The sequence below is a fragment of the Orbicella faveolata genome, unplaced genomic scaffold, assembly GCF_042242905.1.
Source record: "Orbicella faveolata isolate gen_17 unplaced genomic scaffold, um_ofav_v1 contig_15, whole genome shotgun sequence".
In the NCBI taxonomy this organism is placed as follows: domain Eukaryota; kingdom Metazoa; phylum Cnidaria; class Anthozoa; order Scleractinia; family Merulinidae; genus Orbicella; species Orbicella faveolata.
In genome coordinates this window covers 9,760,001-9,777,443 of record NW_028301542.1, presented here as the reverse complement: position 1 = coordinate 9,777,443, position 17,443 = coordinate 9,760,001, and the positions used below count along the sequence as shown (strand labels likewise).

The 17,443-nt window shown below is 39.4% G+C and overlaps 3 protein-coding genes and 1 long non-coding RNA gene across 4 annotated transcripts in view; 2 read left to right on the top strand and 2 right to left on the bottom strand.

Moving 5' to 3' along the window:
• The first annotated feature begins 191 nt into the window (after window positions 1-191).
• LOC149113475 (uncharacterized) lies at window positions 192-1,764 on the top strand. Its single transcript, XM_089288403.1, has 2 exons — window positions 192-218; window positions 651-1,764. The coding sequence occupies exons 1-2, from the start codon at window positions 192-194 to the stop codon at window positions 1,239-1,241; spliced, it is 618 nt and encodes a 205-aa protein (XP_089144529.1). The 3' UTR covers window positions 1,242-1,764.
• Window positions 1,765-4,664: 2,900 nt separating this feature from the next.
• LOC149113474 (uncharacterized) lies at window positions 4,665-9,472 on the bottom strand. The gene is made up of 3 exons (XM_089288356.1): window positions 8,737-9,472; window positions 6,091-6,155; window positions 4,665-5,206 (listed from the first exon to the last, which is right to left on the bottom strand). The coding sequence occupies exons 1-3, from the start codon at window positions 9,048-9,050 to the stop codon at window positions 5,154-5,156; spliced, it is 432 nt and encodes a 143-aa protein (XP_089144482.1). The 5' UTR covers window positions 9,051-9,472; the 3' UTR covers window positions 4,665-5,153.
• Window positions 9,473-10,829: 1,357 nt separating this feature from the next.
• Window positions 10,830-17,443, bottom strand: part of LOC149113473 (uncharacterized) — a 13,382-nt gene continuing 6,768 nt past the window's right edge. The window contains exons 3-7 of the long non-coding RNA XR_016206817.1: window positions 14,285-17,443; window positions 12,799-12,920; window positions 11,862-11,927; window positions 11,714-11,779; window positions 10,830-11,356 (exon numbers count right to left, since the gene is read on the bottom strand). The exon at window positions 14,285-17,443 is cut by the window's right edge and continues 933 nt beyond it. This is a non-coding gene — a long non-coding RNA (uncharacterized LOC149113473). The remainder of the gene's footprint in view (window positions 11,357-11,713; window positions 11,780-11,861; window positions 11,928-12,798; window positions 12,921-14,284) is intronic.
• LOC110051287 (broad substrate specificity ATP-binding cassette transporter ABCG2-like) overlaps window positions 15,996-17,443 on the top strand; it is a 22,600-nt gene continuing 21,152 nt past the window's right edge. Inside the window, exon 1 of the mRNA XM_020757320.2 lies at window positions 15,996-16,052. Within this exon, the coding sequence (XP_020612979.2) occupies window positions 16,044-16,052 (9 nt within the window). The 5' untranslated portion in view covers window positions 15,996-16,043. The remainder of the gene's footprint in view (window positions 16,053-17,443) is intronic.

The window sequence follows — 17,443 nt, the reverse complement described above, 5'->3', positions numbered from 1 at the left end:
GAAGAAATCAAATGGTTTGATTAGTAACTGTCATTACTGACAATGACCTTTGGAACGAATAATGTGAATCACCTATGCTTTTCTCGAGTCATCATCAAACTCAGAGTCATGGGTGATCACAAAATCAATCACAAGTCATAAACTGTCTTGATGTTTACCTACCCTCTCCCAACTGGTGCCATGTGAAATATATGAAGAAGAGTGAGAAGAAAATACAGGTTTACATCGGGATATAAAGGGTTAAATTAACCAAAGGCTACATATGCAAATTTCAGTAATGGTTGGTAGTTTTATAATTTATGTTTTAACATATGCAGAGATCACCCAGACCACAAATTTAAACGTTTAACTGGTATATTCTTAGGAACTTCGTAGTTTCTTTTTTATGACAGTACAATTACGTATCACCCGATGGTAAATGTCAACCACATACTCAAGCAGTGAAAGTGCGGTTATTGTTAAACTCATTTTGATTATTCATCTAATTACCCAACAATGCAACACTAGCAGTGGCCAGTTATTTGGAAGCCGATTAATGTTAATTAATTAAACTCCATTTAGTGCTCAACTGGCTGGGCAAAATTCTCTTGCAAAAATCTCAAAACTGATTTATACATTTCTACTAAGCTCACTCTTCCTTTTGTGAGCAGTCTGATTCAACATCGCTTGAAATAAACTGCAATACCTCCTATAGCCCTTTCTTATTCGCCACGTCCGCCATATGCACCAAAGCACCAAAGCGACTGCAGAGAATGCTGTTTCGTCTACAGAAATTTGACTTGGACGTTTCGTACAGAAAGGGCCTAGAGATGCACATGGCTGAATCACTTAGCCGAGCTTACCTTCCCCTGGCTAAACAAGACATAGTTGACAGCCAGGAAGTATGGAGTGTTGCCAACACAAGATCACCAACAGAGGTTGAGACTGAGTATATAGACATTACAGAGTCTGTGCCCATTCGGAAACTAACCTTGCAGGAAATCAAAAGTTCCACTGAAGTTGATGCAGAGCTCCAGGCATTAGCTGCTATTATCAAACAAGGCTGGCCAGAGAGAAGGGCTGACGTATCCTCCCAGTTGCAGGTCTTCAGGGAAGAGCTATCAATACAGGATGGTGTTGTGTTCAAGGGTGAGCGCATTGTAGTACCATCTAGCCTCAGGCAATGCATGATGGATAAAGTACACGCCAGTCAGCGTGGCGTTCAGGGTTGCCTCAGGAGAGCCAAAGAAGCCTTCTACTAGCCAGGCATCTACAGGTAAATCACAGAGTTCAGCTCAAGGTGCAGCATTTGCAAGAGCTACAAACCAGAGCAGCAGAAAGAACCACTGGTATATCACGAAATACCCACAAGACCAGGGCAGAGCATCTCAGCAGACCTGTTGGAGCTGCAACCGTTAAAAGATGGCGACGTGGTGCGGGTCCGACCGTTAACAGGTCATTCAAAATGGTTTAAAGCGCAAGTGAGTAGTCAGGAAGCTCCACGCCCCTATCAAGTCTGCACAGAGGATGGTAGGCTCTCCCGCCGAAACCGTTCACATCTTTACAAAGGTCCTGAGAACCTTCAAGTGATGCCAGACGAAGACATAGTGGAATCGAAGGTCAAAACTCAAACTCTACCACCCGCCAGAAAGCCTACTGAGGAGACACTCCAGGTGCCCCCTAAACCTTCAGCGTTGCAGTTACCAGATGTTTCGCAACCAGACTTACAGCCAGCCTCCTCAAGCGTTCTCGCCCCTGTCTCTGCTAGAAGTGGCAGAATTGTTCGGAGACCTGCCTACCTCAGGGATTTCACCACCTAGGAATCCAGTGCAAAGGCTTTTCGAACAGTTCTAAACAGTGAACACTTTGTTAGATTTGTTTTGTTTAATCAATTGTCCTTCCGTCTAATGCCTGCCTTACCGTCCCTTCATTTCTTTGTTTTGTTTGCTCAAGAAGGGAGATGTAACGATGTTATGATGTCATAGGCCCTTCGGGCTTGCGCAGTAGAATGAGAAGTGGTGGTTGTTGTATTACGGCTAGTAATGGCGGGCTCTTATGAGCTTTATTAAAACCGTTGTGTTATCGTCCTTTGGTCTTTTTTGGAAACCTCAGACTACGCTACAGAATCCTCGGAGGTCTACCGCGAAGACTCTGACGAGACCCAGTGGCCCAAAGGCATATGGAACGAGATATGGAAAGATGGTTAAACCAAATCCAAAGTTCTGGGGCTTTGTGGCCTAATTAGGAGACATTGACTTTAAATGAACTGCTTTTTGCTTTCACTTATTTTGTTTATTACTCGCTACTAAGCTGAAGCTTCGTGTATTTATCTCGCAGAGGGAAGTGTGGAACGAGCGTGTTAATGTGTGCGTGTGGAATGTGTGTGAGTAAAATGTAAATCAATTTTGTATTACATGCGTATGTAGCATTATCCTGGTAGTTGAATAACTGGACTCGTTAGGTCGTCTCTGAAAACTACAATCCCGACACTACCCTAACCCTAACATAACCCTAACACTATCCTAATTCTAACCCTAACCTGTTTCCAAAAAATTCTAACAATGTTTTTTATTAAGTACTTTTCAAAGCTGTGTTTTAAAACTTTTGCGATGTCCATTTGAAACTACCGGATAAGAAACAATGAGAGTACGAGCTCGAGTTTTCTACGTGCATATAGTCAATGAGGCGCAACCCAGTTGACTATCGCTGGTAGGAAACGAGAGTGGGTAGTCTACATATCTAATTTACGGTAATCTTATTTCATAAAGGCTAGTTTCTATATGATCGCAGACGATCGCGGATCGCAGATCGCAAAAAGTTCTGCGATCGTCTGCGATCATATGGAAACACTTCTGCGATCGTGATCGCAGAAGTTAGAACCATGTTCTATCTTCTGCGATCGTCTGCGATCAATTGCGATCGTGCGATCATATGGAAACCAAAGTTCTGCGATCTGCGATCGAAACGTATCCCATAATATTTTGAATTCCGACCCGTGATTCAACGCTTCTTTGCAACAAAGCAACCGCTTCTTTGTTGTAAACATGGCTGGCGTTGAACAAGGTAACGTTAGTAACGAGAAATTTTTGGAGGAAGTTGCGCAAGATCAGTGCGTTTACCACCGTAACAGTAAAGATTTCAAAGACAAAAACAAAAAGGACAACTGCTGGGAAAAAATCGGGGAGAAATTTAATTTATCGGCGGCTGAGGCGGAGTTCAAATTCCGCAACATAAGAACTACGTATGGCTGTTATCTGAAGCGATTGAAAACGCTACCCTCTGGATCGGGGCGAGATGCATTGCCAAGGGAATTTCAAAATAGGTTGACTAAAAGAAGAAATAAATTTGCTTACAGCAAAATTTCCTCCGACGTCCGCCATATTGTTTGGTGCGATTTTCCCGCCAGCACAACGCGCGTGTAATTTTGACAGTTCCGCTGTCCGAAATGTATGCAACAGTCGGCTCTGCGATCGTCTGCGATTATATGGAAAAAACTCTCTTTGCGATCGTCTGCGATCATATGGAAACCAGCCTTACGACAATAATGTGACATGAAAAAAATTGTTTTAGTATTGTTTTACATCAAGCAATTCAAAGGGTATCAAACGTTGCGCGCGATGTGCACTGATGCGTGTGGACAAAAACGTGCACGTAGAAAACTGTGTGTACAATAACGTATGTACGAAAACGTTTGCAACTGTTTTCTATTTAACAATTAGATTATGAGCTCAGCAGATAGAAAACGGTAATAGAGCCAATCAAAATCGAGGAACCACAATAGCTCACGGTAAATGTATACGGGGGGGGGGGGGGGGGTACTCCCAAAAAAATTGGGTGGGGGTGTGTAGCCCGCTTACCAAAACCCTTACCCTATTTATGACCAAAATCTGCAATATCCCTTACCCTATTTATGACCTGACCAAAAATGCGAAACCCTTTTTATGACCTGACCCTTAAATCAACACCATTTCAGACCTGTGTTTTAGTTAGTTCCCTAGTTCAGACCAATGTTAAATTACCGTAAACATAATTTATGAAGGGCTTTTGTTAATTTTCTTTTCGATAATGATGAAAAAGTGGCTTCTTCTTAAAAATATAACCATATCAAGGCTAGAGTGCAAAAACCATACCCTATTTATGACCAAAATGGCCAAAATCAGCTAAAATCAATACACTATTTATGACCAAAACGGCTGAAAAACCATACCCTTTGGGGCTGCACATACCTATATAGCCCATATGAGGGAGTACCCCCCCCCCCAGGATTTATACTAAGTTCTAGACCAATGAGCATTATTAGGATCATCTCTCGCCTGTTGTAATTGTTATTTGCGCAGGCATTTAGGAAAGCAGCACAAACCTTAGTCAAACCTTAGACAGCAAGAGACCACTGACCTATAAGCTGTTAACCTGTAAGAGTATCCCATTTACCACAGTATTTCATGCCACACCCAGGAAGGTCTATATCGAGTCAATTACAAGACTCTGAAGATGACTTTGTCTTAGTTTATCCAAACGCCAGACACCAACAACTGTCCTTTTCAGAACCACCCTCACTGGCACCCAGACGATCATACTAGATGAACTAAAATTATTAAGCGGCCACCTATTAAACAGCGGCTAGCAATCAAAGTTGTGATGGGGACTTTTCTACTGTTTTTACCTTTATTAAACGGCCAGCCCCCTTTAAGTGGCTACTATCCATTTCTCTTTAATAGGGGTCTTACTGTAGTAACACTCCTGGGGTCAAGCCATTTACTGTGATCTCATATTTGTATTCGGATGACCTTTATCAGTATGTCTAAATTGTACAGATTATTGGAAACTTCTGCACCATCTGTTTATTTCTCTCATTTCATGGCTCCTATTATGTGAAAAAGGAAATAGAAACACTCCAATACACTCCTTATATCGACCGTTTCTTAACCTTAGCTCAAAACAACTGATAGGCAGTTTTAATCACTTTAGAGGGAAACAAAGCAATTGAATGGTAAATTCTGGCAGCTTATGCACACCTACATTTAACCTATTAATTATTTCCCCTAGCTACTTAAAGTAAATATCAACTGTTAAATCACTGAGTAAGGCGCATTCATCTTCTTGTGTTTGGTTTTTAGTTCAAGGTGTCACTGCGCTGCCTACAGTAGTCTTTCAGGCTTGTTGCAAATTACATTCTAGGCTGGTTGTTCCACTGCAGCATCACTAGGAGTTCTCCATTTCTCAGAAACTAAAATAGAAAGTCAAAGGTTAGTGCAGAACATAATGAGTGTCCACACTATGCATTAATAAAACCTCAGGAAAATAATGGTTTTTTTTTCACTGAGTCACCACTGATTTCTAAGTATGCCATTCAAAAGCTAGGTGAATAGATTCCACAGGATGTAATGATTTAGAGGCCATGATACATTAAACTGCCAAAAAATCCTGTTGTATTTCAATCTGGTTTCTGTCGAATTGCAACACGATTTATCTTTCAACTTCAAAGGGCTAACTGACTCATGTAAAAAAAAAAATTATCTATTATATCTCCACAGATTTCTAAGTTAAATGCACCATTTGAAAGCTAGGTAGACACCACAGTGCATTAAGATACATTAAACGGTACATTGAACTGCCAAAAAATCATGCAGTGATTGGTGGGTGTTGGGTTAGCAATGGTATGCCTGCTGTGGGTAGAATCTACCTGGCCAGAGTACTTCTAAGTCAAATAGTTGTCTCTTGTGATTGTTTTGCACATGCACTATGCCAAAAAAGGCTTACAGTTTGAGTTCAATTAATTTTCTTTCAACTGCAGTTTGTTTTTCAACCGTAAGCCACTAGTAGCTGTTAGTGTTGAGATGCTGCTATTCTGGTGTACATGAACTTGATTTGGTCACAGAAGGAAATTTTGCTTTCATTCTGGCTGCACACTTGATAGTGTAGTTGATTTTGCCATTCTAAACCCTAGGGTGTACATGGCTTGTACTCCATGCCCTGCCTGATTTGTGACACAGGTGCACTATATCAAAAGACTAGTATGCACTGTCTTTAACCTGAAACAGGATGGAATCAGAAACGTTGACAAGAGCTATTGAGTTTTACAAAACAGCAGACTGAGAGTTAAAGACTTACCATACACCACTGATTTAATTGCTACAACTCCAATAAGCATTGTTACAACAGCAATTATTGCCACCCTAAAGAAACAAAAAATGCACTTATGATTGTTTTTTTATAAAAATTGTTTCAACTAATTATATAATCGACTTTAGAAAACAGTCCTAAGAATATACGTGCGCTGATTAGTCAAAAATCGTGTTTCTATAACTCGATAGAAACACAGAACTAGCACGAGCTGTTGACGTAATGATGGCGCAAGCAAACAGAATTTACATTTTGATAATCAAAGTTAACAAGTTATTTTCCTTTTTTGTTGCAGTGTTTTCTAAAAGAAATAGAAAACATGTTCTCTGTGTTTCTATCAAGTAATAGAAACACTCGTGAAAGTTTGGGAGAACTCAAAAAAGCTGTGAAAACACTTAACTGCGGCTCACGTTCCCACAGCATTTCTCGTTCTCCCAAACTTCCACTCATGTTTCTATAACTCGATAGAAACATGGTACATGTTTTCTATTTCTTAAATAATGATACAAATGTTCAGCTATGCATTTACTAAGAGAGTAGGGATTTTATTCTGTTTTGATAAATGACCTCTACATACAACTTGAATCTATTCCTTTAAGAAGGAACTCATTATGGTCTCGAGTTTTCTATGAGGCAATAGTTGATTTGGCCTTCGGCCTCATCAACTATCGCCTCATAGAAATCGAGAGCGACTAATCTGATTCTTTTAGTAGAATTCTTACTAAAATTTCCTTCAAATAACGATCCCAATATTACTTCTGGTCTTATAGTACTAAAATTCACGTTTTAGAGAATTCACATGGACTGAATTGTCAATTTGACATTAGCAATTGCATACGCTCGCTCATCAGTTTCTCCAAAAAAATTTTGAGCTTTTTTAATGCAAGAAAACATAAATGCCCTCCTTTTAGTCTTCTCAGGAATTTGAATATCCATTTGTTTGTAAATGTTCTTTCAGAACTTCAGAGAAACAGGGAAACATTGCAATGTCGTCAACCACATCAAGCCACAACAAGCCACAAATCAGATTACAGCATTTGCATTGGTATACTAGTAGAATTCTACTAATACTAATTCCCTACAGGTCTACTTCTTGGACCTGTAGGGAGGTTTTTTTGTGGGAGGGTGCAATCCAACAAGGAGATGGACCAAATGAGTGCCTCTAGGGGTTGTGCAGGGGCATGCTCCCCGGGAAATTTTGAAAATTAGGTTGTCTGAGACTGCATTTCGTGCGTTTTGAAGGCAGTATGATATGAAAACAGGCAGCCAAAGGTGAACTTAAAAACGTTGATATTACTCAAACTTTTGAACTTCAAAATGGAATTTTTTTGGTGCAGAGACTACTTTACATATGTATTTTACAGTTTTAGAGAATAATGCTACTATTTAAAAAGAACAAAAATAGAAATAAAGTTGAAAATCTGCATTATTCAGTGTGTTTGCTGCAGCAAACCATGATGATCAGCAGTGCTGATCTTCATGATCTTTCAGTAGCCTCCTTGGGTACTTCTTAGTAAACAGATCAACTACTTATTCCAGATCAATGTCTGTTAGATAGTGGATGTGCATAAGAGCCAGCTAATCAAACATGGAATATACATTTTTTGCTTACTTATTTCATTTTTACTACACAAACAGTGAATCAGAACAGAACTATACTACAGTTGAAGCTTTATTAAGCAGCCACTCTTGAGGACGAGACAACTGGCTGCTTAATAGAGGTGGCCGTTTAATAGAGGTTCAGTTTATCAGTTTATCAAATATAAGTACAAATGAAAGTGGAGCAAAAGTAGAACATTGATGGTTATAACACGGTCCATAATATTAACAAAAGCCAAAGAAACAATTATGTGTACAGACGCGATGTGTCTATCAATCCAACACTGCATGGCTTGTGTGCTGTACAAACAAACTAAAACGCTTCAAGACTTTGTTTTGTGATTGTTTTAATTAAATACTGCTGAAAATGTGTTTTCACAGTATTCCACATTGTCATTCTTTTATCTTCACCTGGCTAAAAACTTCCAACGTCAAATCTTCCTGGCCACTTAATAGAGGTATAAAACAAAACAAAGTCACCCTTGGGACGGCAAGAAGCTCACTGTGGCCGCTTAATAGAGGTTTTTATTACAGTGAATAGCTGAGAATTTTTCCAGGACTTTGGCCACTGACCACCAAAGACAGGTTGGCTGCTTAATAGGGGGCTGCTTAATAGAGGTTCGACTGTATATATATGTTTTATCAATTCACTTTTTTTAAATCGTTGGTCAACAAAAAAGTGGACTTTTGCAGCCTGTTACGGGGAGGGGGGGGGGGGGGTGCAGGCGCACCCGTTGTACCCCCTTCCCTACGGGTCTGTTGCAGTTAGTTACATGACTCTTGTCATGTCCTGCTATTATCTAACATCTCCATAAAATAGTAGCACGCCACAGAGGTTTTACCAACAAGATCATGGATTTGGTGGTCCTTTTTTTATATATCAACAAGCGTATTTGCACCAATCAGCTTTAAAAGGTCATTTGATTTATCAGTACATCCAAAAAAGTATCTTGAGAGTCTTTTGATGAGATTCTATGTAAAATAAAATTCAAGGAGAGGAGTTAAGAGAAGGCAATCTAAGAAATCTGAGCTTACTTTTTTTCGCCTTTCCTTAGTAAGGAGGTTCTCTCCTCTGAACCCTGCCATACTTTAACAGCAGTATCTTGTGTACTCTTCTTAGTAACAGCATTACCGGCTACCAGTTTATTGCCATACGATGCTCCAAAACCACTTAAAATACCTCCAATATCGATCTTGCCCTCTTCCTGTATAGTTTGTTTTCTCTTTCTCGCTCTTTTAGTGTAATTTCTGTAACAGACCTGTTGCTTTCGGACATTCCGCATAACAATGTTGAAAACCGTCAACTGTCCAAATGACCGTACGCGTACTGCTCCAAAACAAGTCGCCATGTTGAGATTGCTGCTAATAGTACGTTAAATAATTCTCACTGAAGCGTACCCTGTAATTAATCTCGTTCCCAGATTGGCCTCAGCCAGGAAATGCCGGGGAGAGATTTAGCGTGACGTTACGTCAAACGGCAAACAGCAAATTCAGCTGTCTGTACAGTTGAGTGAAAATATTTGTAGTTGCGGTGAATAGTAGAAGACATGTTTCTATTATTTTTTGTGAGGATTAGAAGAAAAGAACTCATATTCAGAGGTAATCTTTCAGATCTTTGCCGTTTGTCGTCTACTATTAACGTCATGCTTAAACTCTTTACGGTCAATTGCCTTCAGTCTGACAAAGGAAAAAGTAAAATTCGCGGGGAAAATGTAGAAGAGACTAAAAGGGGAAAAAAAAGGAAAAAAAGGAGGAAAAAAAAAAAAAAAGAAGCAAGACAAGGAATACCTGAAAAAATTATAAAAAAGCATGTGATCCTGAAAAAAGAAAATAATGTAGAGAAAAAAAGAGAGAATGCAATGCTAGAAAATTCAAAGCGAGAGGGACAATAAAAAAAAAACGAACAACAAAGCAAGTCAAGAAAGTAGAGGAACAAAAAGAAAATAGTACATAAAAAGATATTCAGTTTCACCGGGAGAGGATGATCCTCTCTTGGTTGTACAAAAAAATGACAAAACTAAACCTGAAATTATTGATATAAAGGCAGTGTTTATTTGAATAAAGGAAATCTTGTGGAAAACTCGCCCTCGAGTTAGTCATGAGATGTATACCCTCTTACAAATCGATACAAATTTAGTATGACGTATCACCTTGGTGTGGACGAAGCGTTTTAAAATTTTAACCTTTTTTTAAATTCCCACCAGTCCCACTACGTATAGAAAGTGTTGCAGTAAATATTTACTGCAATGTATCGGCTAATTCTCGTTTTGAAAATTCAGAGGTAGTTAAGGCATGATGTAGTGGCATGACTGTTTGTCCAACCACATTATTAATATGTAAGCAATGTATTCATGTATTCTAGCATGTTACATTATTAATGAGGCCCTGTTAGGGGGGGTACCCATGTCCCCTGTCTGAAATTCGCCACCAGCCATGTCGGCATTTCGCAAGATTCCTATGTCGCCTGTCGGAATTTCGTCTCAGAGGAGTTGTGTCAGGAAATTTGACTTTTTTCGATTAAAACGAAGCTACACGTATAACACATCGTAATACCTTTGTTTATTAAAAAAAACCGACACAGTGCTCTCAAGTCTCACGCATTGAGCATGAGGCTCACGCAAACGAATTCAATCTTGCGCTCTCACGCTGAAACGATTATTTCTCACGCATTGAAGGTTCCTTGCTGTTTTAGTCAAGTACATATATAATTAAGTATCTCTTTGGATATAATTTACTCCTTGTATGCTTTGCACTTGCTTCGACCACTTTTCAGCAGTAGGAATTCTTATGCAGAGCCAGCATTTCTCCAGTCAGTGGGTTTAATGGTTACGTTATGGTTACTTTTAAAGTATCATATTTCAACTGAGAATGAAGGAAAAGACTTCTTAGCCACTTCAATTTTTCAAATCTTCTAAGGGGCTGGTGGCATGCTTTCTAAGGACTTGGGCATGCTTTCGAGCGCTGAAGTTGCTAACCTCCTAGGGGATGTGAGGACATGCTCCCCCAGGAACTTTTGAAATTTAGACGCTTGGAATTTCTATTTTCAGCCATTTTCCAGTCAGTATTTGGACCTAATGTACAATCAGGAGTACCCAACGACACTTTAACTGGAAATTTAATATGTGACTTCTCAAGCACTGATTCTGTGCTCCCACGTCAATTACCATTAATAAGCAACTTTCCTGGGAAAAAAATATCCGCTCTTCACTGCTAGCAAGATCGACTTTATTTCATAAAACTCCCAGCCAGACATAATGAAAATTTTGAATACCGAGCTAGAAAAATGGCAATTAGCCAAGTAGCCAGCCAGCAGTAAAGGGTAACATTGCAAATGCCAGCAAGGCAATTATAGGCGAAAAAATGTTCTGGCCAGCGTTTTGACTTAGATTAAAAACAAACGCATTGTTTAGGACCTTTATTCAACAGCCTATTGTCTGTTGACTATTATTAGAGATAAATTAGCAATATGTGGTTATTTTTGCCGCTATAAGCAAAATCTACACTTTGATATGTTATCACTTAAAAACAATACAACTTACCATTTATGTCTTAAGCGGATCGGACAAGGTGTCTCCCAGCACGTTGTTTTCTGATACTTCAGATGTCTTCCAGGTTCAGCATACGTGTGACAGTTTGGCACTTTGCGTTCTGACATCTAAAACGATTCACACTTATGTTTAAAATAAGATCCCTCTAATCCTTTTAGACATTCAGATCAAACTTGCTTTCACCAAAGAAATGCCTGTTGCAAAATTACTTTTATATAACGCTGTAAGGGAAATGAACAAAAAATAATATTGAAGTCCTTTACTACTACATATCGGTTTACTTCTACATTGCTAGCCCAATAATGATTGTAATTTCAACAACAGCAACACACTTTATATGTTTACCCCGATTTAGTAGTTTACAATTATTTCTAATGATTTTTTTGAAAAATAAAGGGTTATGCCAGCTCCTTAAAACAACCAAAGGGAGCTGGTTTAGTGCTGATTAGTAACACCATGTTTACCTCAAAAGTATTGAAAAACGTGTTTTTCATTTTCTTTGGACAACTGTCTTCTCTGAGCTTCCCACTCTGGAATTGCGAGATAAAAGTGTATAAACCACATTAGAATCTTTATCATAAAATGAGTAAAAAAAATCTTGATAATTCATACCTTGAATGTTGGTGATCCATCTCAGTCCATGTCACTGATCCATGCCTTACCCAAGACTGCAAAGCACTGTCAAAACAACTTTCACAAAATTAATTTAACTTGAAAGCTAAACAACCAAAGACACACATTCTTAGAGGTAGTTTACCGTAAAAATTTCATAAATACCCATTGACGGGATGTTTAAAGCCGTTCACCGTAAAAGTTTCACACAGTTAAGGGCAAAGTTTCACAGCAAAGACCCCAGCATTGTTGGGATGTTACAGGCCGTTCACCGTAAAAGTTTCACACAGTTAAGTGCAAAGTTTCGCAGCAAAGACCCCGGCATTGTTGGGATGTTACAGGCCGTTCACCGTAAAAGTTTCACACAGTTAAGTGCAAACATTCGCAGCAAAGACCCCGGCATTGTTGGGATGTTACAGGCCGTTCACCGTAAAAGTTTCACACAGTTAAGTGCAAACATTCGCAGCAAAGACCCCGGCATTGTTGGGATGTTACAGGCCGTTCACCGTAAAAGTTTCACACAGTTAAGTGCAAAGTTTCGCAGCAAAGACCCCGGCATTGTTGGGATGTTACAGGCCGTTCACCGTAAAAGTTTCACACAGTTAAGTGCAAAGTTTCGCAGCAAAGACCCCGGCATTGTTGGGATGTTATAGGCCGTTCACCGTAAAAGTTTCACACAGTTAAGTGCAAACATTCGCAGCAAAGACCCCGGCATTGTTGGGATGTTATAGGTTGTTCACCGTAAAAGTTTCACACAGTTAAGTGCAAAGTTTCGCAGCAAAGACCCCGGCATTGTTGGAATGTTAAAGGCCGTTCACAGTAAAAGTATTGCTATTAACAGCATCATTACTCGTTAACTCGTTAACAAAATGTATCAATCAGATCAGTGTAATGTCATAAATATACACTGGACGATCAGCATAAAAGATTCACAAACTTAATCTCGTGATTTCATCAACAAATTTGCTCATCTTTTCTTGGATACAAGTCCATGACATCGGGTAACGTTTGCAGCATCTTTAGCTGTGCTTCTTATAGTTCACGCAGTTAATTTTACACCTGAAAAATGATATGTTTTAGAAAATGTAACATACTGCACAATCCCTCTTATACCGGCGTCCTCCCCCCGTCCACACACACACACACATGCATCCAAATACCCACACAGCCACGGACACATAATAATATACAAAACTGGTGATACTATCGGGCCCCTCAATGTAAGATCTAGATCAAGAACTATGTTCACAAAAATAGCTCATTCATGAGAGAATTCAATGAAATGTCTTTGATTTTAACTGATGTTACATTGTTGAAAATTACATTCCCTGGGGCAAGTCAAAGAAGCAAGGATTTAACTGTTTAAGAAAAATAATTGTGGAATAATTTTTTACCGCTCATTTCGTCATCGAACTATAACCCAGAAGCGTGAATTCAGTGAATGGTGTGAACTGGTGCCACGCCTCTCCCCTATTTTTTCGTGTGCCATGTTTCGCGCTTTGCATTAGCTACATGAACTGAACCGCGCGATAATTGTTCCACCACAAAATCACTGTCTGTGCCATCATAAAAAGAAGGACAATAAGGCGAAATGTCTCTATTTCCGGTAACAACGCAGGCATACAAAATAACTTGTTCTCTAACAGAAACTGAATGTGCGAAAAACACGCGCGTTAACAAATGGGAACGCATAAGAAATTAAATTACACATTATTGTCCTGGCGCTATCGACACCGAAAGAACGAAATCTGGAATGACATGATTGCCTTCTGGTCTTTTCTGACCTTTGACATGGCAAGCCTTTGTATTCCCTTTTAAATCCCAAAGTACAGTACAATTAGCATTGAAATAGATCAATCAGGTGTGTTGGTCAACAGCTCTTTCAGGGCAAATATTCGGCGATACTAAAAGGCAGCAATAGGTAATCAGCCTTCAGTTATATAAAGAACACGATCGGACTTCAGTAAAGAAACCGATGGAAACAATACTTTCTTACACCGGGAAAAAATAATCATTTCAATATCTCGTCAGTTTGTCCAAGACGCGGCAAATGTGTTTCAATAGCTCATGTTTTAACGTTCGACGAGTTAAAAAGCGGTCATGATCGACTGCAGCACCGGGATCGGATGTTGCTGGTCATTAAAATTACAGAATTGAAATTACACTTGGAAGTAGGATCACTGTGGATGAATGCACTGACAGTTTCGAAAACCCTTCCAAGTTCTGAGACATATTAGGCCTTTTCTTGCTTTCACTGTCTTCACTGAAGCCGGGCACTTTCCGTTGGGTTTGAAATACAATACAGTGGCGAATACAGTTTGAAAACCTGCGCCGGCTTTTCCCGCACACATTGCTTAAACATTATCACTGAATATTAAATATATAGCCTGATTCAGCTAGTTCAACTCCAAAGTAGTTCTTACCTGAACCTTTGAATTTATCAGTGGAGTCCTCAGAGTTCTCTGGCTGCCAAACCCTCAAACAACTGGTCGGCAAAATCTGATCGCGCTTGAAACCGACCGTTGGACACAAAATTATACGGGAACAATGTTTTAGTTACAAAATATTACGAGGTTACCCGAGTCTCACCGGGCCTCAGGCAAAAATGTGAAAAGACTGCACGAACCAACAAACGTCATCACCAGATACCAGTTGTCTCAAGGTAGAACATGAAAGCAGAACAGACGATGATTTTCCGCGACCGGATCAACGGTGGTGAAACATGCAACTGAACGTGGGAAAAAGGAGCGTCAAGGGAAAAGAAACCGATCTAATTTCACACTATAAATGACAGCAGAACAGACTTCTATTGTTTGCTGGTAAATAAAACTTTAATAAACAACTAACATTATATTGTAAGCATGTTTTCAAACAAAAGGTCAAGCAGTCAGAGAGTGTCAAGTGACACACTTCAGTCAGTGATCGCATCCGGAATGTAATTTCCAGCCAGAACTGATTAGTAAAACCACAATGTAAGTTATTTCAACACCAAAAAAAGTTTTCCAGCTAGCTAGCTCTCGATAAGCTAAATTCTCAGCAAGATTCTGTTTCATGCTAAAATTCCCAGCCAGCTCAACTTTAGTCTGCAGAACGGATATTTTGCGGAGCGGGTCCGACGGGTACTCCTGTACAATCGAACCTATGACTATTTTTACCATGTTTATGTTTAACAACCGTTCTTGAACCCAAAATTTCAACGGCCTCAATCAGATAATCTCTCCTATCTATATTCTTCCTTTGAATTTGGCGTAACCCTTATCTTCTGCTGAAGACGAGAAGACCGTGGCAGCTTTCCCCTGTCTCTCTTTTCCTTCCATAATGCCATTTGTTGATAATACAGCTTCATATTCTTTCACTGGTAACCCACTAATAAAAATATGCAGCAGACGGTCGAAGATCTCTTTCCTTTTTCCTTAAGCATGTTTTTAGGCGTTTTAGGGCACTGCTCACTCAGGTGAGAGTGAGAAGAAATACTCAGCAATGACAGACTCGATTTATTGGACGTGGACGTTTTAGCATATATAAGAAAGCCTGGGTTTCACGACCCGTCGACATGGCGCGTGAGAGAGGAAAACACATTTAAAACTCTGGAAATGCGTCTTCACTTCGACTGAGACGTTTAAAACAATCGATGCATTCTCAGTTCCGAAATTCGTTGTCGGTCTATCTTGCCATTGGTGTCGCTTTCTCTATTTCGCTGGAGTAGTCTGTCGTTCGTCGCCAATTCATAGCTCTCGTGTCGCCTTTTCAAGGCCATGTCGCTTGTCGGAATTTACCCCTAACAGGGTCTCATTAATATCTTTAATCTTTAATCTTTAATAAGTATACTCCTGAAACAGTGGAACTATACTAGGAGTTGAAAATAACATAATAAAAGCACGTAATAAATGTAAATTAACGTATGGTCTGCATAGAGTCAGCCAGAGCTGGTAACGTTTGGAAACGTTGACAATATCAAACGCTCGACATTAAAAATCCTGCTACCAATAAGCCGAAAAAAGTACGAAAAGTAGTAAGAGCATGGCAGATGTGGTTAAAGGGGGAGTTCAGCGGCGGCCTGTTTTGGCAACATGGTCACACATGCTTCAGCCTGCGTGACTTGTGCAGATAAGTTGGACTCACGTTTCTGTCACGAGTTTGTCACGAATTACCTGTGGATTTTGCCGACAACAAGCGAGAGACATGCACAAGGTACGATTAATTCTGTTGTAACTCGTTTTTGTATATTGAAAACAAGCGGAGCTGTACAATAAGCCGCAACTCATTTTGCATCTCAGTGAATAACCACTGTTTCAATCGTCCGACAACGAGGTTATTCAAATCTATTCTTGCTGAAGTTGCTGCTCCAATGTCTCCAAATCGCTTCGATTTTTATTTATCAATCAACATAGCTCTTCAATTGCTGTAAAGGTCACACTGATAGGTTACCCTAATTTTAAGACGAAATTGTGATCAGCAAGATACAACTTTTCTCAAAGTTTTGAAAACTCATCAAAACAGGGTTTAGATCTACCGCGGGCTAAATTCTTCAAACCTTTCTTTACATCTTTCTCCAGGCGTAGTCAATCGATAAACAGATAATCGATATCAATCGATAACAATCAAAGGAAACTGATGCAGTAAAAAAGTTGTGAGTTCTATTGTTATCAATTGGTATTGATTGTTATTGAAAATTATTTTTGTCCTGTTACTATATAGCTTAAGTTTCACTGATAAAATCATTGACAAAATTTGTTTGTCGTGGATTTATTGAGTCATTTTATCTTCAAAACAAAAAATTCATTTTGGGCTTTACATTCTTTGAGATAACAGCTTCTGCCAAACGAAATTCAGCACCTTTTACCTAAAGATGGCAGCAATCTGGAGGGTTGTGCACATTCCGCCACTCAGCACAGCGTGCAGTGTCGGAATCTGATTTACCAAAAATTAATATTCAGGATGCAGTCGATAGGGCGGAAATGACCAGATATGTTGTCAACTGATCATTGTCGACATTCTTGATTGGCTATGCTGTAGTGGTCTCCCTGCCTAATGAATTTTTAACGTATATAATTTAGTATTTTAGTTAGACGAAGTTAAATAAAAGGAAAAAGACGGTAATTATTGATTGTTGATGATTTTTGTCAATTGATAGCAATTATTGATAAAGAATTTTGTGTGGGTTTGATTGTTATCGATTGCAGATATCAATCAATAGCAATCATGATTATTATTGATTGAATCAACTGACTTCCTATACAATTTTTAGTGACTACACCTTACTTTCTAAAGCCTTTTGAATTCTTAAGTTGTGATTTCTTTGGCCAGTTGAAGACTCTCATATTTATCACAGCCAGTGGGTACTCCCATGTGAAAAGGGTTGGGGATGCTTGTCTCTAGGGATGTAAATTGTAGATTGTGGCATCAGTCTGTTTCCTAGCCTGTGAACTGGCTCGTGCCAAGGATGGAAAAAATGTTTTGCAAGTGAAGCGAGCCAACAAGCGCAAAAAACAGAAATTGGTGAGTGAAGCGAGCGGGGTGAGATGGAGGAGCCTGTAGACTTTGTTTTGGATGCACCAATCTGGTGATTAGCCTGTTACAAC

Bases quoted from the DNA above. Each gene is read 5' to 3' on its own strand.
- LOC149113475 (XM_089288403.1), top strand. From the start codon at position 192: ATGAAGAAGAGTGAGAAGAAAATACAG. The intron at 219-650 runs GTTTACATCGGG...TTTTGTGAGCAG, and splicing joins AGAGTGAGAAGAAAATACAG to TCTGATTCAACATCGCTTGA.
- LOC149113474 (XM_089288356.1), bottom strand. From the start codon at position 9,050: ATGGCGACTTGTTTTGGAGCAGTACGCGTACGGTCATTTGGACAGTTG. The intron at 6,156-8,736 runs GTAAGCTCAGAT...TTGTTTCTTTAG, and splicing joins CTAAGGAAAGGCGAAAAAAA to GGTGGCAATAATTGCTGTTG. The intron at 5,207-6,090 runs GTAAGTCTTTAA...TTTCTATTTTAG, and splicing joins AATTAAATCAGTGGTGTATG to TTTCTGAGAAATGGAGAACT.